Below are 16,995 nucleotides of genomic sequence, written 5' to 3'. Positions count from 1 at the left end.
CTTGTATTCACTTACCCTCGGTATTTCTTGGCCTTGTATGGACACCGTCTGATCACAGGGATCATTAAATACCATCAAACCCCACTTCGTTACACTGAATCCTAGTCCAAGAGCTTCACCTTCCCTTCCGCATATATTCGCCAGCTGCTGTATATCATCTCGACTGTCCGCAAATAAGACGATATCGTCCGCATAAAATAAACCTGGAAGCTTCTGCTCAATCATCATGCCGCCCTGTTTGTGTGACAGATTAAAACCAATGTTGCTACCTTCTAGCGCTTTTTCCATACTCACCATGTACAGCATGAATAACAGTGGGGACAAAGGACATCCCTGTCTCAGACCCCTGCTAACCTCAACGTTCTCTTTGCTACGCATTCCTTCCCACTCTATGCAAACTGTATTTTCTCGGTATATCTCCCTCAAAAGCTGTATACAGTCGTCGCCCATGCCCATTCCTTTCAATATATCCCACAAAATTTCCTGATTAACGTTGTCGTATGCCCCAGTGATGTCTAGAAAAGCCACGTACAAGGGCCTATTCTCTATTTTAGATATTTCTATACACTGAGTGAGAACAAACAGGTTATCGTCTAACCGCCTGTCGACTCGAAATCCGTTCTGAAGTTCTCCCAAAATATCGTTATGTTCGGCCCATGTTTCTATTTTCATTTTTACTGCTTGCATCGCCAACCTGTATAGTACCGATGTAATGGTTAGTGGTCTATACGAGCGAATCTTGTCCTTTTCTCCCTTGCCTTTATAGATTAAGTTCATTCTACCTTGTCGCCAACTGTCCGGTATTTGTCCGTCCTTTAAGCTTTTTTCTACTGCTTTTAACAATGCTTCTTTAGTGTTATGTCCTAGTTCGTTAATGAGGCTAACGGGAATCCCATCTAAACCCGCGGCAGTGCGCTTTGGAATTTTTTCTTCGGCCTTTTTCCAGTTGAAATTATCTAGTACTAGCTCTTCCTCTGTTGCTTTCTCCGCCACACTTTTACTCACCGGGGAGATCCCCTGGACGCTCTTTTGAAACGAATCGGCTGTTACCTTTTGGATGTAACCTAGCGCTTCGTACCCTTCCAATTGATTTCCTCCTTCATCTAGAATATGTTGTTGCGTTGTGACAGACTTCCTACCTAGCGCCTTTATGTGGCTCCAAAAAATTCTAGGCGCGGCCTTCTTTTTTTCGTGTATCTCTGTCATCCAGCGTTCACTTTCACCTTTAATTTTTGCCTCTACCAATTTCTGTACAATGGATTTTTTCTCCAAATATATTTCCCATATTTTTTTGACTTCGTCCTGCGGCCGCTTCTCCTTTTTTGCCTTTCTATGCTCCCGTGATGCTTCGCGTCGCTTCTCGATCGCCTCCCGGATTTCCTTGTTCCACCAACTTTTTGGCTTCCTTTTTCCTTTCCAGCAAACGGTTTTTTTCTCTTTCCCTATCTCCTTCGTCATTAGATGTAACAGCTCCCTATACTCCCAGTCCTTGCCAGGTATTTCGCCTACTTCTTCCTCGACTCTTGCGGCTATATTTATTATTTGTTTGTCATTTAAATACGAGCTGCCAGACTTTGATTCCATGCTCTTATTTTTAGTTTCGTATCCCATTTGTAATGTTATTCGTTTATGATCACTACCCAAGCTGTTAATGCCTTCCTCATCTATCCTCATTTCTGTCAGTTTGTGGTAAATTCCTTCAGTCATGAGACAATAATCAATACTTGATTTCTTGTTTCCGACTTCCCATGTGATCTGGCCGTCACATTTAGGCCCCGTGTTAACTATCTCCAGACTATGTTGCTCGCAAAGATCTAGTAATAACTTCCCATTGGTGTCTGAATATCCGTCAAGGTCATGTATGTGGGCATTCATGTCCCCTAGAAGGATGATTTCGGCCCCATTACCGAATTCCTTAATATCCGCACTCATGCAATCCACTATCTCCTGATTCTTTTCTCTGCAGTTATTCCCCGTCCACAAGTAGGCTACCCCTAGCCACGTTTCCTTTCCACCTACTGTGCCCAGAACCCAGAGGTGCTCTGAACACGTCTGTTTCACTCTAACCCATTTGGCTCCGCGGTGAATTAGCATTCCTACACCCCCACCTTTCTTTTCCGATATGGTCCTGTTACACCCTTCCCAAACATAATTTTTAATATGTGGTGGCTCTTCCAAGTCTCTAAGGTGTGTTTCTGTAACCGCATACACGCCTATCTGTTCTTTGTTTAACTGCTCCTCAATCTCTAACCATTTTGCCTTCTTTCTGCCACCCTGCATGTTTATGTAACTAATTGCAACACGCGCCATTTTCCTTTTTCTTTTACCTTTTTTCTGGTTTTTCGCAATTCTACCTGTCAAAGCGTCCTCCTGGTTGTTTTCCCTGTTACGAGCTACCCCGGACTCCGAAGGGCCCGTGAGCCCCCCATAAAAGCTACTGCGCGTCCTGCCAGTCGCCAGCCCACCTCGTGTCCAAGCCTCTTATCGAAATGAATCTTGTCTCTTTGGAATCCACCCCACCTGTGCACTTCCCTGTTTAAATCCACTACCTCGAATCCCTTCTTTCGACTAATTCACCATATCTCTTTGTTTGCGTCGACTACCGCTCTTTGCAGGTTGACGTTGCGTACTGGTACTTCCGGTACTGTGCATACTACAATTTGCACCTGGGGGGACACGGTGCGCATGTCATCCACCCCTTTCGCCAAGGTCGTCGCTAGTCCTGACGATTCTTTTTTCAGGACGTCATTTAACCCTCCCGCAATTACAACGAGGTTACGATTGTTAGCTTTAGCTGAGAGTTGTTCACCCGCTTGACTCATTACTGTCCCCAGCGTTTGTCCTGGGAACGTCCCTATCGCAACTCTCTTGTCGCCTTTCACCCTTTCTTTGATTGCCGCTGCGCATCGGACTAAATTTGAGTCACCGGCGATAATGACCTGTACAGACATTCCTTCTGAAACCTGCACCTGGCTGCCGACTAGGTGACTAGCGTGAGTCACGGCTGCTGGTTTGCTCCCTCCCTCCCTCAAAACTACTTCCCCGTAGCTGGGCCCTGTGGCCAATGTATCTGCCTTTGTCATGCCTGTTTCCCTCATCTCTCCCGCACGGGGGGTCGTCGCCATAATGCTTCCGCCGTCACCTGCGTCTTCGTTCCCCTTCACGACCTTCGATAGGCCTTTCTCGGCTGCCCGGAGCCTTTCCTCCATGGCTGACGTTTTCTCTCGCTCTTTCGCCAATGCATTCTCCAGCTCTGCGATTTTCTCCATGAGCCCACTCTGGACCGCCATCATATTTTTCATTTTCACCTCGAACTCGCACTGTCTACACTTGGCGTCATCTTCTGCTTTCTCTTCCGCACTAATTTCCACCTTCCTCCCTATCCCGCACTCTGAACACTTTACGGTCTTTTTGACCATGGCTAGCTCAGTTTACCGATGTCCACGTGTTAGAAAACTGTACTAAAATACACTGGTCTAAGCCAAAAAGAACCACAATAATAAATAAATACGCTACACTTCACAGCACCTGCGCATGCACGTGGTCGGTCTACGCGCAGGCCTCAGCCACGTGGTGGCTGGAGAAAAAAAAAAGACACAGTACAGAATACTAAAAAAAAACAAAAAAAAAACGTACACCGTACTAGACCTAATCAAGCTTTACGCTAGCGCCTTACGTTCTCATAACGCTACATACAGAGGCAAGCTGGAAACATGCAAAAACACTTATCTGTAGCTGTCATTCCGGAGCTCTCCAAAAACACGTCCGACCTCGACGAAGGCGCCTCACCACTCTGAACACTTTACGGTCTTTTTGACCATGGCTAGCTCAGTTTACGATACATACAGGGGACGGTACCGCCATCTAGTGAACACTGCAAGAACTAAACTTGAGGTGGCTACATACAGGCTACAGGGGACGCACAGCCCACGCCCTAAGGAGCTTCGCCCCTAAAAAACGCTGCCAGCAGTTACCCCGGTGCGTCTGATAGAAATACCAAATGTGGAGGTGAAACAATCACTTCTTTTTAAAGAAATCGCCCGTGAACAGCGCACCTTAAATGCAAGTACGCTGTCGTACACGTTTCAAAACCGCAACATGATTGCGAGGCACGCTGCAGAGTAATTGTGGTGACCTCTCTTTTTCTTTTCACCCGCGGCACATGTATTGACTTGCTGCTCACCCCAGTCGGAGTGCCTCAACCATGGCCGAGAATCGAACCCATCTTCAAAGTAAGCAGCGCGACACCATATTGAACTTCAAAGCGTCCACGCTGCAGCGCAGGCACCGTTGGCGATTCTAATGAAAAAATTGCTGGATCCCGCGTACATTGAGAATCGATATGTGAAGCACGAATGAGAAATGTTGATACGTCACTTTAAAATCAGCCCAACGTTATGAGGTAGACGTAATTGATGTCGTACGTGACTTCCCTGTGATGATTATCATGTTTAGATCTGTAGTTTACCATCATCATTTGTTCACGTCACGTGACACCAAAATTAGTATATGTGGAGCTAGAGAAACGTACGTGAGCACGCTATGAGCGTCATATGTTGTCATGTTTTTATATGACACGCGTGTCAGGGTTATCAAGTTCGCACCAGTCATATATTTCGTCATCCATTGACGTCACGTACCGTCTAATTTGGTGCATGTGGAGCTAACAAAACGGCCTCGAGCGCATCATTAAGGGCCCAATATACTCCAAGTTAGCGGTGACGCGCGCACGCAGTGCACAGTGACGCAACGTTAGCAAAACGCGAGCACTCTATAGCACAAAGTAGCATAGTAAACTCCATAGTCTGACGCCAGGGGCGACCAGTGTCCGTCGGCGCCACCCGTCGGCAACCAGATCGAAATGCGAAATGCTGCGTTTCGCGCCAATGCGCTCTCTCTTTTCGTGACGGAGGGACGCTGGATGCGCTGAAACGCGCATGCGTCAAACCTGCGAGTTTGGATGTTTGGATGTGTTGTTTACCTTCGTGATTCATTCATCTCCCGTAATACCAATTTGGTATATGTGAAGCTAGCGAAACGGCCGCGAGCGCATTATGAGCATGGTATGTAGTCATGTTGTCACATGACACGCATGCCATCATTTTCATGTTAGGATTTGCCGCTTTTTTTCGCCGTCCAATGATTCCGTGCCATACCAGTTTCACAACATGCCATGTGAACGGAACCACAGCAAGAGCTGAAGGACCGTGAAATGTAAATCATGACATTCATAACATACATATGTTTTTCGTTCTATTATTCCCCTTTTCCCCCACCCCAAGTGTAGGGTAGCCAACCGAGCCAAGCTTGGCTAACCTCCCTGCCTTTCCTCTCTATTTATCTCTCTCTCTCTTTGATTTTCATGTTATGTCGAGTCAAGTATGTTCTTTATACAGTCATGTTATGCCTTACCAAGTTCGGTATCAATACTATTATTGAAACAGCCAGGAGAGCTAAAAGTGCTAGGTGGCTAGATAATAGATAGATAGATAGATAAATAGATAGATAAATAGATAGATAGATAGATACGCTCAAAGTCGCCGAAGTTCACTAAAAAATGCTTCGCATTAAAAAAAGAATATCGAGTTTTTCATTGATTTGCCAAAAACATCATCGATGCTGCTTCCGTCCTATATTTTAAGCGTGATACTAGGAAAAAGTGAACGCTGGCAGCGCAACGGCGTTCGAAGCGAGCGCGGGTTATGTATACGCGCGCCACAGCGAGACTCGAAGTGTCTTGCCATGACGTCATGCAAGCCTCCCACCAGGCGGCGTTAATCCAACTTCTTGGGGCTGAAAAACGCCTGAAATTTCACCTTCATCGAAAGTGCTGCACCTGATGTACAATATGAAATATTTTTAATGTGACTGTCCCACCACCAAGGGGACGTCCGGAGAATCTGCAAGAGGAGGGTAAGCAGACGACACAGTGGTGTATTTGGCCGCCGTTTTCTTATTCACGTGTGCTGGTCACATTGTTAAAGCCTTCAGATGAAAGGAAAATTACGGCTTTGCATGTTCCTTGCATCATATAAACAAGACCCTCCGCTACGTGAGAAATCTCATTTGTTCTTGCAATATGCAAAGCTTTCGTGAAAATACGAGGCGAGTCACGCTTTGAAAAATAGAACATAGCGTACACATTTCATTTTCGCGAGTTTTTCTGCAGCCACGTAGGTTCGTTGAATGTCATCATCTGACCAATTCAGAGGCAACACCCTGTTTTACTTCAGTATTATAGCATTCGCCTGTACCTTTGTATTGCATGAATCACATCCCATTGTACGGGGTAAGTTACGCTGGTTCGGGATGAGCTCTTCTATCCTTCAGCAATCTCTAATTTGTGATACTTTAAATACGCATCTCATTCTTCTTCAGGAAAGCCCTGTTATCAATCGTGGTAGCGACATGTCATTCATTAGAGGATGCCTTCGCTCCACGCTTATTGAGCCACGAAAGCCCCAATGCTGCCCTTCACTTGTGTGTTGTTTTTATAGCCAGCCCACCTGTGTGTTTTATAGCCATCTGTCCACCAACTGTTTTTTACGTTTCTTTGATAAATGACAGCACACAGCAAGTGATTTGCTTTTTAACCGGTTTGAGAGAAAAATGTTCTTTGAGGAGAGACACTGATTTTTTTGCAGTTTTATACATAATTGTGGGGTGTGGATGAAGTCACTCGGCAGAGAAAGATTTGCAGATCGCTTTCCATGCTGATGCCGACAGAAACCATCCGAATGATGAGAAGTTTTAAGTGAAAGTAGAAGACTGTGAAAGCACCAAGAGTGACAGGGACGATGAACGATTAGCTGCTGACTCACGACGTGGTGTTGAACTTTACGGCCCCTCGTGTGTTTATGTTCGCGCTCGTAAATAACTTGCATTCCATTTAAGCGACCTCAAAATAAGAGCATAGTTTTGCTTGTGTGTTGCATGTAGCGCCATTATTTGGGATGCTCTGCAGCACCGCTTGCCGCCAACAATATCCAGCTCTATCAGTGAAGTGAAGTAGTTACAGAGATGAGACTAGAGATCACGGCCACAATAAACGCCACTTTGCTAACTTCCCCTGTACTTCACCAGTACCTTCGGAAAGGCATTGTTGTTCTTCAAATTTTTTTGACGTTGAGTTCATGAACATTGTGAGAAAAATACGTGTATATTCTTTTCGATATTCATGTTTTGATCGTGCTGATTGAACCCGCAATATCCGAGTGCACTACATTGCACACAGCTCGAGTCTGAGCATGGTAGCGACGTAATCATTGCTGAATATCTGTTGAATGCTCGTGTTCCGTTGAAGTAATAACTCTGCACTCCTGGCTGTGAAACAGCAACGACGGCGAAATATGTTTGGAAGCTATCCCCACGTTAAACATGCGGTGCCGTGTAGCATTGATGATGCTAAGCGCTAACGGCGAAAACGCCAGGCCTGCGTGGAAGGCGCAGCCTTCTGCGCAGGCCTGACGTCTTGACTATTGTGGCAAATACGTCATGTAGGCTTGTTATAAGTAGTAACTCGCAGTGCAATTCAGTTCATGCGTCCGATATCGTTTCCTACCTTTTATGAAGCATGCATATTTTGCAAAGCATCGTTTGTCCACGGTAACGTAGCTGAAATACGAAATCTCACACGATGGCAAATAGATGGGTGGCGAACATTGAGTACATTCCATCGTTTGGGAAAATATTTTAGTCCCATATTCATTTTAGTGCACCTCTCGATTTCGTTCAGAGAAAGTGGCACGGCCATTCAGGGGCACGTTTTATCTGTTCTTATGCTAACAAGCAAGTGTACTTACCTCCGAACGCCACTTTGACACGCATGGCGTGCCTTCTATAGGTTGTGGGCATTCCGCATAAAACTAAAACTTGAGCTAGTTGGTACGTACTTAATTTTTTTTTAATTGAAGTTGTTAGAACTCCTCGATTTCACATGCGTTACATGCTGCGGATGCTGTGGATTAGACTTTTCTCCTGGTGGTCAGCAGCAGATCACTTCGTATAATACATACATGCAACAACGACAAACAATTCGTTAATATCCAGGAAACAATAAAACGTGGCAGGAAAAAATTGAGAAGCCACTTCTCTATATACATTCTCACATTAGGAGCTGTTGATCGACCACAACCCCACCATTGAAAAAACAGCGAAACAGATAGCGAGACTTCGAGGATTGTACACTCACCATGCTTTTCGCATACCATGCCACGATCTTTATATGTAACCTATAATTAGCTTCACTTCCTATCAAGATAGGCTATTGAACTGCACCCACCTGAAGATCGTGCGTGTCTACACATGCTGTGTAGTTTGACCAGATAATTCCTGTGATTGGGTGACGAAACCATGATGCATTGGTGGTGCAAACTTTGTGTGCTTGCCCTTAACATGAAAAAAAAAAAGAAAAAACAAAAACAGTAATGAACGGGATTAAAGTATTCATCCTGTCAGGGCATAGATTTTTTCGTTAATTGCTGTGGCGTAAGCGATATTTAGAATTCAGGTTTCCGTCTTCACTGTTTTAGTTGGGACCAAGAGCCGTTCACACAATGGTCCAAAAAGCAACTTATACGAACACAAACTGAGAAATTAGAATATTGGTCGATCGCGTCAACCACCATGTTGACACAAATTATTTTGTAAGCCCTTCGAATATTGAATAACTACTCTAGTCGCGCCAGAGAGCGGGCAACAATCAACGCAATATAGAATATTCATAGCAATATTTCGCTTTGATGTGTGCTTTCATCGTTTAAACTAGGTTATTATCTTTCTGTCCTATAGGCGAGTTTTTGTAGAAAAAAAAAACGTAAACAGTGCACTTTTTTTTGGTTCGTTCTGCGTCAAACTATATTAACAACGCATAAACCGCCGTTGTTTTGTAGCGGTTATAAGACCTCACGAGTGAGGGTGCGTTTATACGGGTATTTACTCACTCGAAGAGATGAATCCAGCGACGAACTGCGGGCAAGGGGCATAAGCTGTGTGACCTGCAGGAGTGTCGTCCCAGCAATTCCAACCGTCCCACGTTCGGGGACAAAATGAAGCATTGACCCCTGCAGCGAATGAACTGTATACTCAATTCCGAAACTCCACACCATCCTCACTGCCAAAAAGAAACACAAATTATACGACGCACACTGCATTACCTTCTTCTGGGACCGGCTTGAGCAGTACGTGCTCCAGGCAGTGCTTGAAGTAATGGATCTTCTGCTGCCACATCCAGTTTTCGCCTCGCGGAGAGCTCTGCTCCCAAGGGACGTACTCTCCGATTTCATCAGCGATGTTCCACAAAAGTTTCAATTCTGGGTCCTAGAATGAAAAGACGGAAATATAATAGATGTGCGACCATCGGTCTCATCTTCCATGTAATAGCGTGTGCTAGCTCTTGTGGTTGTTTTCTGATGGCTTATAAGAAAAACATAAGAAGCAGATGGATGAAAAGCTAACAAAGCAACAAGGGTACAAGAGATTGGCAATGCGATGTCGTGGCGACCCATTCTGTGGTGGCCTGAAGAAAACAGGCATAATCACACAGCTACATCCACGATACCATAGGGTGGTTTCTTTTTTTTTCTTTTTTTTCTAGATTTCCCACTTGCATGTATTTGACATGTTGGCGGCTTCACGAGAAACGTTACTGATTTGCATCCAACCTGTTAGAGTACGCTGTTTATATCAACGACATAGCGGAATTTTTTGCAGGAACCTATTTATTTAGTAAACGCAATCCAAATAATCCTACGTCTTTGTTGTATTCATGTGATTGCTATGTTTCGGTCAAATATCTCTACCATAGCAAGGGCTTTCGTGTTAATTATTTACATAGAACTGTTAATTTGGTGTAAACGAGATGTACTGAACTGACGAAATGCGCATTTATATTTGTTCTCTCCATATGAAGTCAATCCACTCGTGTTTAAAGTCTCACTTTCTTTAGTAAAGAGAAAATAATCTATATTCATTTTTTTAACCTCTAAGGCTGTTCTTGCAGTAGATTGATAGTAGCCAATTGAACAATGCTGTTACAGACATGATCCCCATCTTGTTAATGCACACGTCGACTTCGAACACCGCAGCGTTAAAGAGCTTGTTTGGCGGAAACTCCAGTGTTGGGGTCGGTGTGATCGTCGTTGGTTGTGAGAAAAAAAAATCAGTCTTGGGGCGCAAAACATTGAGGTAGATGCCAATCAATACATATTAAAAGGGGTGGATGTTTACACTATAGCACGTAGAGCTTACAATTAGTGACACTGGTTGATTTTAGGGATTATCGTGGCCTTCCGCATTCAGGCTAGGTATTTCCTTGATGTAGAAAGAGTATACAGTTGAACCCCAGACTATCACAGATGATACAAGAATGTTGATACTCCAGTGCCAGGACTAACGTGCAAAACTGGCTTTGGCACCCACGGCAGAAGCTGGGGCTTTAGGTCACTTGCACTCGGTTCGCGTGGCGGAAAAAGTAAGTGCGGTGACTGCGCGCCTTTCTCCATTGGGTGGCGCTGTTCATAAGCAACGGCATGAAGGCTTTTTTTCCTTGTTGAAACACATCGTTTTACATTGCACTTGAAGAGCTTAGTTCCTAAACATTTTGCTTACAGAGGAAATAGATTTCAGGTCTTATGTGTGACAAGCACGTGGTAGAACACATAGACACGCCAATGCCAAGAGCTGCTTCCAAAACAAAAAATTCCCATAAGAATGTCTTGTAATGTTTCCTGGCAGAACTGTACAATCGTGCCAGGTGTCAAGAGCTGTGAACTGCACAATAACCGAGGGGTCCTGAGGGGCTACCCATTTCGATGCGGTCCGGCATATTTACTCACGACCATTAGCAAAATCATAAACAAAGTGACCAGGTGCGTAGCTTCGCGTGTTGCATTACGGACGCGTAGTGGGTACTTGGATGATTTGCAAAACGAAGGATTGTGTTGCAGTGGGCGCTTCGCAACGTACTTGCAGGAGGCATGATAGGATAGATTTGAGTGGCCAATGCAAGTTGCGCAGACCTCCCTTGCGGCATCGTTGAGCCGTTCACTGAGCAGCGAGGTGAGAGTACCGGTTGAGAAGGCAGTGCGAACGGGGCCCGATTTTACCATATATACTCTTGAGACGAAGCTGCAGCGTTTTTTTTTTGTTTTCGCATTGAACTTTTTCCTGATAATCGTGTCCCTCTATATCTTTTCTTGGCATGAAACGTGTAACAGTGGTTGGCAGTTTTCCGATGGCTGCCAAGCTCCATATCTCGCGCACGTTGGAAAAAAAACAAACTGTTCAGCTACGGGACGAAAAAAAAAGAGTACGTTATGATTGACGACCATGGCGGATATACTTTACGAGCTATAGTAAATTTCATAGATATGTGCGGTTTAACGTCCCGAAACCACGATCTGATTATGAGAGATGCTGTAGTGTAGGACTCCGGAAGTTTCGACCACCTGGGGTTCTTTAACGTGCACCCAAATTGAGCACACGGCCCTACAGCGTTTCCGCCTCCATCGGAAATGCAGCCGCTACAGCCGGGATTCAATCCCGCGACCTGTGCGTCAGCAGCCGAGTACCTTAGCCATTAAACCAGCGCGGCGGGGCTATAATAAATTTCGATACCAATACACATATGATGTATATTTTTGAAAAAATTATGTTCTATTTTGACCGCAACCATCCGCACTCCAGAGTATTTATCTTGGACTTCTAATCCATAGGACTCCAGCAGCGTAGCAAGCATAGACTCGGTTGGACTTATTCATTAAGAAGTGAGTACCGCGCACCATTGTGTGTCGAACTTTTCACTGATCTACCCGAAGTTTAGGCATTACTGTTGAACTCTAGAAAGAGTTAAGCTAGTTGATGTAGTTTAGCGGCAGAATTAAGCAGGGCCTACAGTTAGACATACAACAAAAGGCAAAGAAATCACAGAATTATGAGCCGTTTCACTATGCTGAGTGACATGCGCAGCCAAGTTGTTTAAGGCACGACACAAAATTTTTGAACCATAGACGCTTACACGCACCCTAAATGAATCATGAACAGTATATTCATAAAGTTCTTTAAACCTCTAATGCATACTCCTTTCCATTTGAGCAGGATATTACTTATGTTTTCTTGCTACATTCTGTGTTGTCGAAACGAGTTGTTCATTCTGGATGCCACATGACCTTAGAGCTTATTGTGCGGTATTAATACTTTTTTTCTGCCAATTTTTTCCTTCATTTTCAGTGAACCGCTGACGATCGGTGGCTCTTGCTCCGCGTGTGAGTGAACGTAATAGTGGACGCAAGGGAGCCCTATACACGGAAACCTATACAGAACTTTCACTGGGCTGCAAATTCTGCTTGTTTTCATTCTATATTTCACAGCTGAGCTGTGTTCGGAATTTTCTTGTTAGCTCTGTTTACTTGTGTTCATGTCCACACGCCGTACATTCTCCTTAGAATATGACAAATAGCGAAATCGGACCACCCGGAATGTTAGCCATGGTCACGTTTCAAAACTAAGGCCTACTTGCTTCCAACTTCGCGGCGTTAAAATGTCGCATGACGTTATGCGTGAAAGCGTACCCACACAATATTGCAAGAAAAAGCTCTCGAAATGATCTAACAGACCATCGCATTGCAGCACCTCTATTTCTACTCAGTCATCAGTATTTGAACACATCCCGTACTTCCGCTCGTAATAAACCTGAACTTGCTTCGGACATGAGTATCGCAACTTGCTAAGGACACCCAGTGAAAGTCCCTACTTTTTATCATTAATATTCGTAAGTGCGAAACGGTTGAGTCTCTCATAACCATTTCATTTCGCTCATGCATCTGTTCAGCATTCATCTTGTTTTCTTTCTTAGTATCGTCTAACTGCTCCTCTCTGTGAGGAGCTGTTCAATCATTGATTCCGTGTACGCTGCCACAAAAGTTGAGGATGTACTAGGGGGAGACACAAGCCCTGAGGCGTTCCTGGTCGTCAAATATTGACAGGCTACGCTCGACACAATGTGAAAGGACTTAGCTAGGATTATTCCACTGGTGCCTGTCTCCTTAATACGCCGCTCGCAATATGAGGTTCCGCCCTGTCAGGCAACGCTCTAAATGTCATGCATTCAGTTGTGTAAGAGTTATCAGCACAAAATTGGAAGATTTTAACGACTAAACGTACAACCGCTTTGATCCAAGGCAGCTTTACATTTCACCACTTGACAGCGCTATGTGAGTTTGCATGTCAGAGGAGTGAAAAAGCAAAGTGATGTTACTTTTATTTGCACGTGTGGCTGAAGTGCCTTACTTATAATATTGATGTTTTGGGGCAAAAGCAAAAAAAAGTTTAGTGCAACTGTTATTTAATTTCAGAGGAATCTGTTCGTGAAAGAATTTGTCATATAGTCAAATACAGCAAATACCACTCACTTTGGATCTGGTGGAGTACTGCCCAAAATAACACTTGTTTAACGGCTATTATGCATGCGCCTTGCCACACAGTTGCCACTTTCCTCTTTTTCAGCGGAACAGTAAACGAATTTACTCGGTAGCGCAAAGTGGCAATTATGCAACCCTTAAACATCCCTCGTGATAAATGTATCTCGGTTTATTTCACTGCTGCTGTTACAAGTCATGTGAATGGGCGCATAGAGAAAGTGATTTATTAACTATTTGGTGCTTACTGCAAGCTATCTTTCACAAAATACCGTCAACTGATCCAAACACCCATGCCCTCTTGGCGCTTAATTGAATTTTGGATTTATCACGAGTGACTGGAGATGACGCTCGGTGTTGTGGCGACCGGCGCTAGGCCGTAAAGGGAGTGACGTTCCTAGTTCTTTGAACAAGTCGCCGAATGGCTGCTGGCCTGATGCAAGCCGCTTGATCCCGTGTATTATGTGAGGTCTTGAAATCAGAGTGCCGCTTTCTGAACACATGGAGACATCAGACGTGGATGGCAAACATTGTGTACATTTATTCAATTACTTTTTACATGGACTAATTCGTCAGCTGAATGAAGTACATTACTAGTGACACGCTATACAACTTTTTGCAATACTTCAATACACGCAGTCAACATGCCAACAAACAAAAGGTAACGTGAAGGCTCATCGCGACTCACGGCGACGGACCCACAGGAGACGTCCCGCGGGCACCGCCTTCCGCGGGACCCTCGATGGAGACGACAGATCACGCCAGCCACCCCGGGCCATAGAGGGCCGCTCATGTCCCATGTGGCGCCACCCAAGCTCACCGCCAGGCGTCACTGTTAGCGCTCCCGCGCTAATCATAACTAGGAATACAGTGAAGAACACGTGCAAGCGCTGCGCCACCTCTCGCTTGGTGGTTTTTACTTTTTAATGCAGCCTATCCGCGACACATGAGGAGCAGCGGTGACGTAATGGTTAGCACATCAGCCTCGCATGCAAGAGGTCTGTGGATTGAATTCTGGTGCCACGCGGTTCCCAACCGTATTAAAAAAGGTGTGCGTGAACTGCATTAAGAGGCCTGGGTTGTGGCCTCACCGGTGACCACCACCGGCAACACACTCCCTCGCCAGAGAAGGATTGGCCACCTTGGTGCAGTATCTGGCCACTACCTCCCACATGCATACGTAAACTCACGGCCGCGAGTCCTCAGTGGCTGCAAAGCAACTGACCATGGCGGTGGCTGCAATGCAGCAGAGGGTGCGAAAAATCTCTGGATCTGGACAGGCCGCCATTGAAAACTGAACTTGGCAACGTTTGACGCAAGAACCTTATCTAGTGAGGAAAGTCTAGCTGTACTATTTGAGAAGCTAGAGGCCATTAAATGGGATGCAATTAGGCTCAGTGAGGCTAGGAGGACTGATGAGGCCTATACAGTGCTACAAAACGGGCACGTCCTTTGCCATCGGGGCTTGGCTGACAAAAGAGAACTGAAAGTGGGGTTTTTTATCCACAAAACATAGCTGGCAACATAGAAGAATATTTTAGCACTAATGAAATGATGGTAGGTATCGTAATTAAACTCAATACAATACGAGATGAAGGTGGTACAGGCTTATGAACCTACGTCCAGTCATGATGACGTGTCAGTTGAAAGCTTCTATAAAGACGTGGAATCGGCGATAAGTAAGGTAAAAACACAGTATAGTATACTGATGGGAAACTTCAATGCAACAGTAGGGAAGAAATACTCTGGTGACCAGGCTCTAGGAGGTTATGGCATCGGTACACGAATTGCCAGAAGGGAGCTACTCGTAGAATTCGCAAAACGCAATCGCTTACGGATTTTGAATACCTTCTACCGAAAACAAGGGAACAGTAAGCGGACATGGAGTAGCCCTAATGGCGAAAATAAGAACGAAATAGACTTTATACTGAATGCCCACTCAGACATAGTGCAGAATGTGGAAGTGCTTGGCAAGGTACGATGCAGTGACCATAGAATGATACGGTCCCGAATTCGCCTAGACTTGAAAAAGGAACGACAGAAACTGATAAGCAAGCGGCCAATCAATGAGCTAGCACTGACAGGGAAAGTACAGGAATTCAGAGTCTCGCTTTAGAAAAGGTACTGGGCTCTTATCGAAGAAAACAGCCTTAGCGTTGAAGCGATGAATGATAATCTGACGAGTATCATTACGGAGTGTGCAGTGGAAGTTGGAGGCACAATAGTTAGACAAGACACAGGGAAGCTGTCCCAGGAAACAAAGAACCTCATGAAGAAGGTCCAAGCATGAAAGCCTTGTAACAGAACGAGCGCTCAAAAAGGGCGCGCCGCCAAGTTCTCGCGACGAGACGGCGGAGTGACGCCGCGAGGTCAACGATAAAAAAAGAGAAGAAAACAAACATTCAAAGACTCTCCGGGCGCGCGACCCTCCCCTCTCGGAAGCGAAGGCTCGCCGACGAACCTCCTCACCTCACAACGGCGGCCGAGCAAGCGCTCGAATGTTCTAGATGGAAAGGGGCGGGGTCATGCTGGGTTGAGTCATCCGTCGCGGACGGCATTCGAACCGTCTCGCCCTCTCCCCAGCCTTCGCTGCGTATCGCACCAACGAAATGACGAGAACCTTCTGGAATCTCGCGCGGAAGGTATTTAATCGAGCAATCGAGACGAAAGATCAGGAGAAGACGGAAGTTAGCGCCAGAGCTCGTAGGGATTCCGCCATGTAGTCGGCGAAGGTTTTGTCCGTAGAGACAAAGCAGGAGAAGAAGATGATTTCTACCTGAGGGGTGACGACTCGAGCTACAGGCGAGAGTGTGTGTTAACCGCTATCGAGAGAAGACGCGTGGCGATCACTGCGTGTGTGAAGCCGACGTGTTTCCGGCGAAGAAGTTTGAAGCTTGGAGAGTGGCCTATTGAATATGTGAGGTTTCCTGGAAGAGAAACTTCGGCGAGGTTTCCTGGAAGAGAAACTTCGGGGGCTGCGGAACGACAACAACGCTGGACTTTGAGTGAGTGATTCTCGAAAGAGTATCATCCAGACTTTGGTTCCAAGAACTTTGGACTGAATAGGTTTTCTATCTCTTTAGTCTTTAAGTGTCTTGGTTGTTCAACTCATTCGACTGCATTGTAGTGCGCATTGTTGTCTGTGTCCGTTGTTTTGAGTGTGGCTGATCGTACTGTGTAGTACGCTGTTTGTTTGGTGACATATTGTACTCAACTATTGTGGAGTGTGCATACTTGTGTGTTGTTTTGAACTGCCATTTTTGAGAATATAATTTCGTTTGTTTATCCACTCTCGGCTCTGACTTGTTCTTTGGGCCACAGCCGGCGTCCGCTGGCGCGCCAAATAGGACCACTTCTAAATTGTCCACGCTTTCGTGGTGCGGTTCAGGGGGCCGATACCTCGGCTCTTGGGATTAGCCCGGCGATCGCCTCCCTAACTAACGGGATCTGTGTGACAAGCCTCAAGTGCAGCAGACAAAGTAGAGTTGCAAGAGCTTTCGCGGTTGATTGACAAGCGTAAGGTATCGGATGTAAGAAAGTACAGTAGAATTGAACACGCTTTGAAGAACGGAGGAAGCGT

The 16,995-nt window shown here is 45.4% G+C and overlaps 1 protein-coding gene across 8 annotated transcripts in view; it reads right to left on the bottom strand.

Moving 5' to 3' along the window:
• Positions 1-16,995, bottom strand: part of LOC119178493 (calcitonin gene-related peptide type 1 receptor) — a 210,027-nt gene that overhangs the window by 38,615 nt on the left and 154,417 nt on the right. For all 8 annotated transcript variants that reach the window (XM_075885003.1, XM_075885011.1, XM_075885014.1 and 5 more), the window contains 3 exons: positions 9,156-9,318; positions 8,943-9,062; positions 8,282-8,388 (listed from right to left, as the gene is read on the bottom strand). In XM_075885003.1, the coding sequence (XP_075741118.1) occupies positions 8,282-8,388; positions 8,943-9,062; positions 9,156-9,318 (390 nt within the window). The remainder of the gene's footprint in view (positions 1-8,281; positions 8,389-8,942; positions 9,063-9,155; positions 9,319-16,995) is intronic.

Source organism: Rhipicephalus microplus, chromosome 1, assembly GCF_043290135.1.
Source record: "Rhipicephalus microplus isolate Deutch F79 chromosome 1, USDA_Rmic, whole genome shotgun sequence".
NCBI classification, from domain to species: Eukaryota; Metazoa; Arthropoda; class Arachnida; order Ixodida; family Ixodidae; genus Rhipicephalus; species Rhipicephalus microplus.
This window is presented reverse-complemented; position numbering and strand designations above follow the sequence as displayed.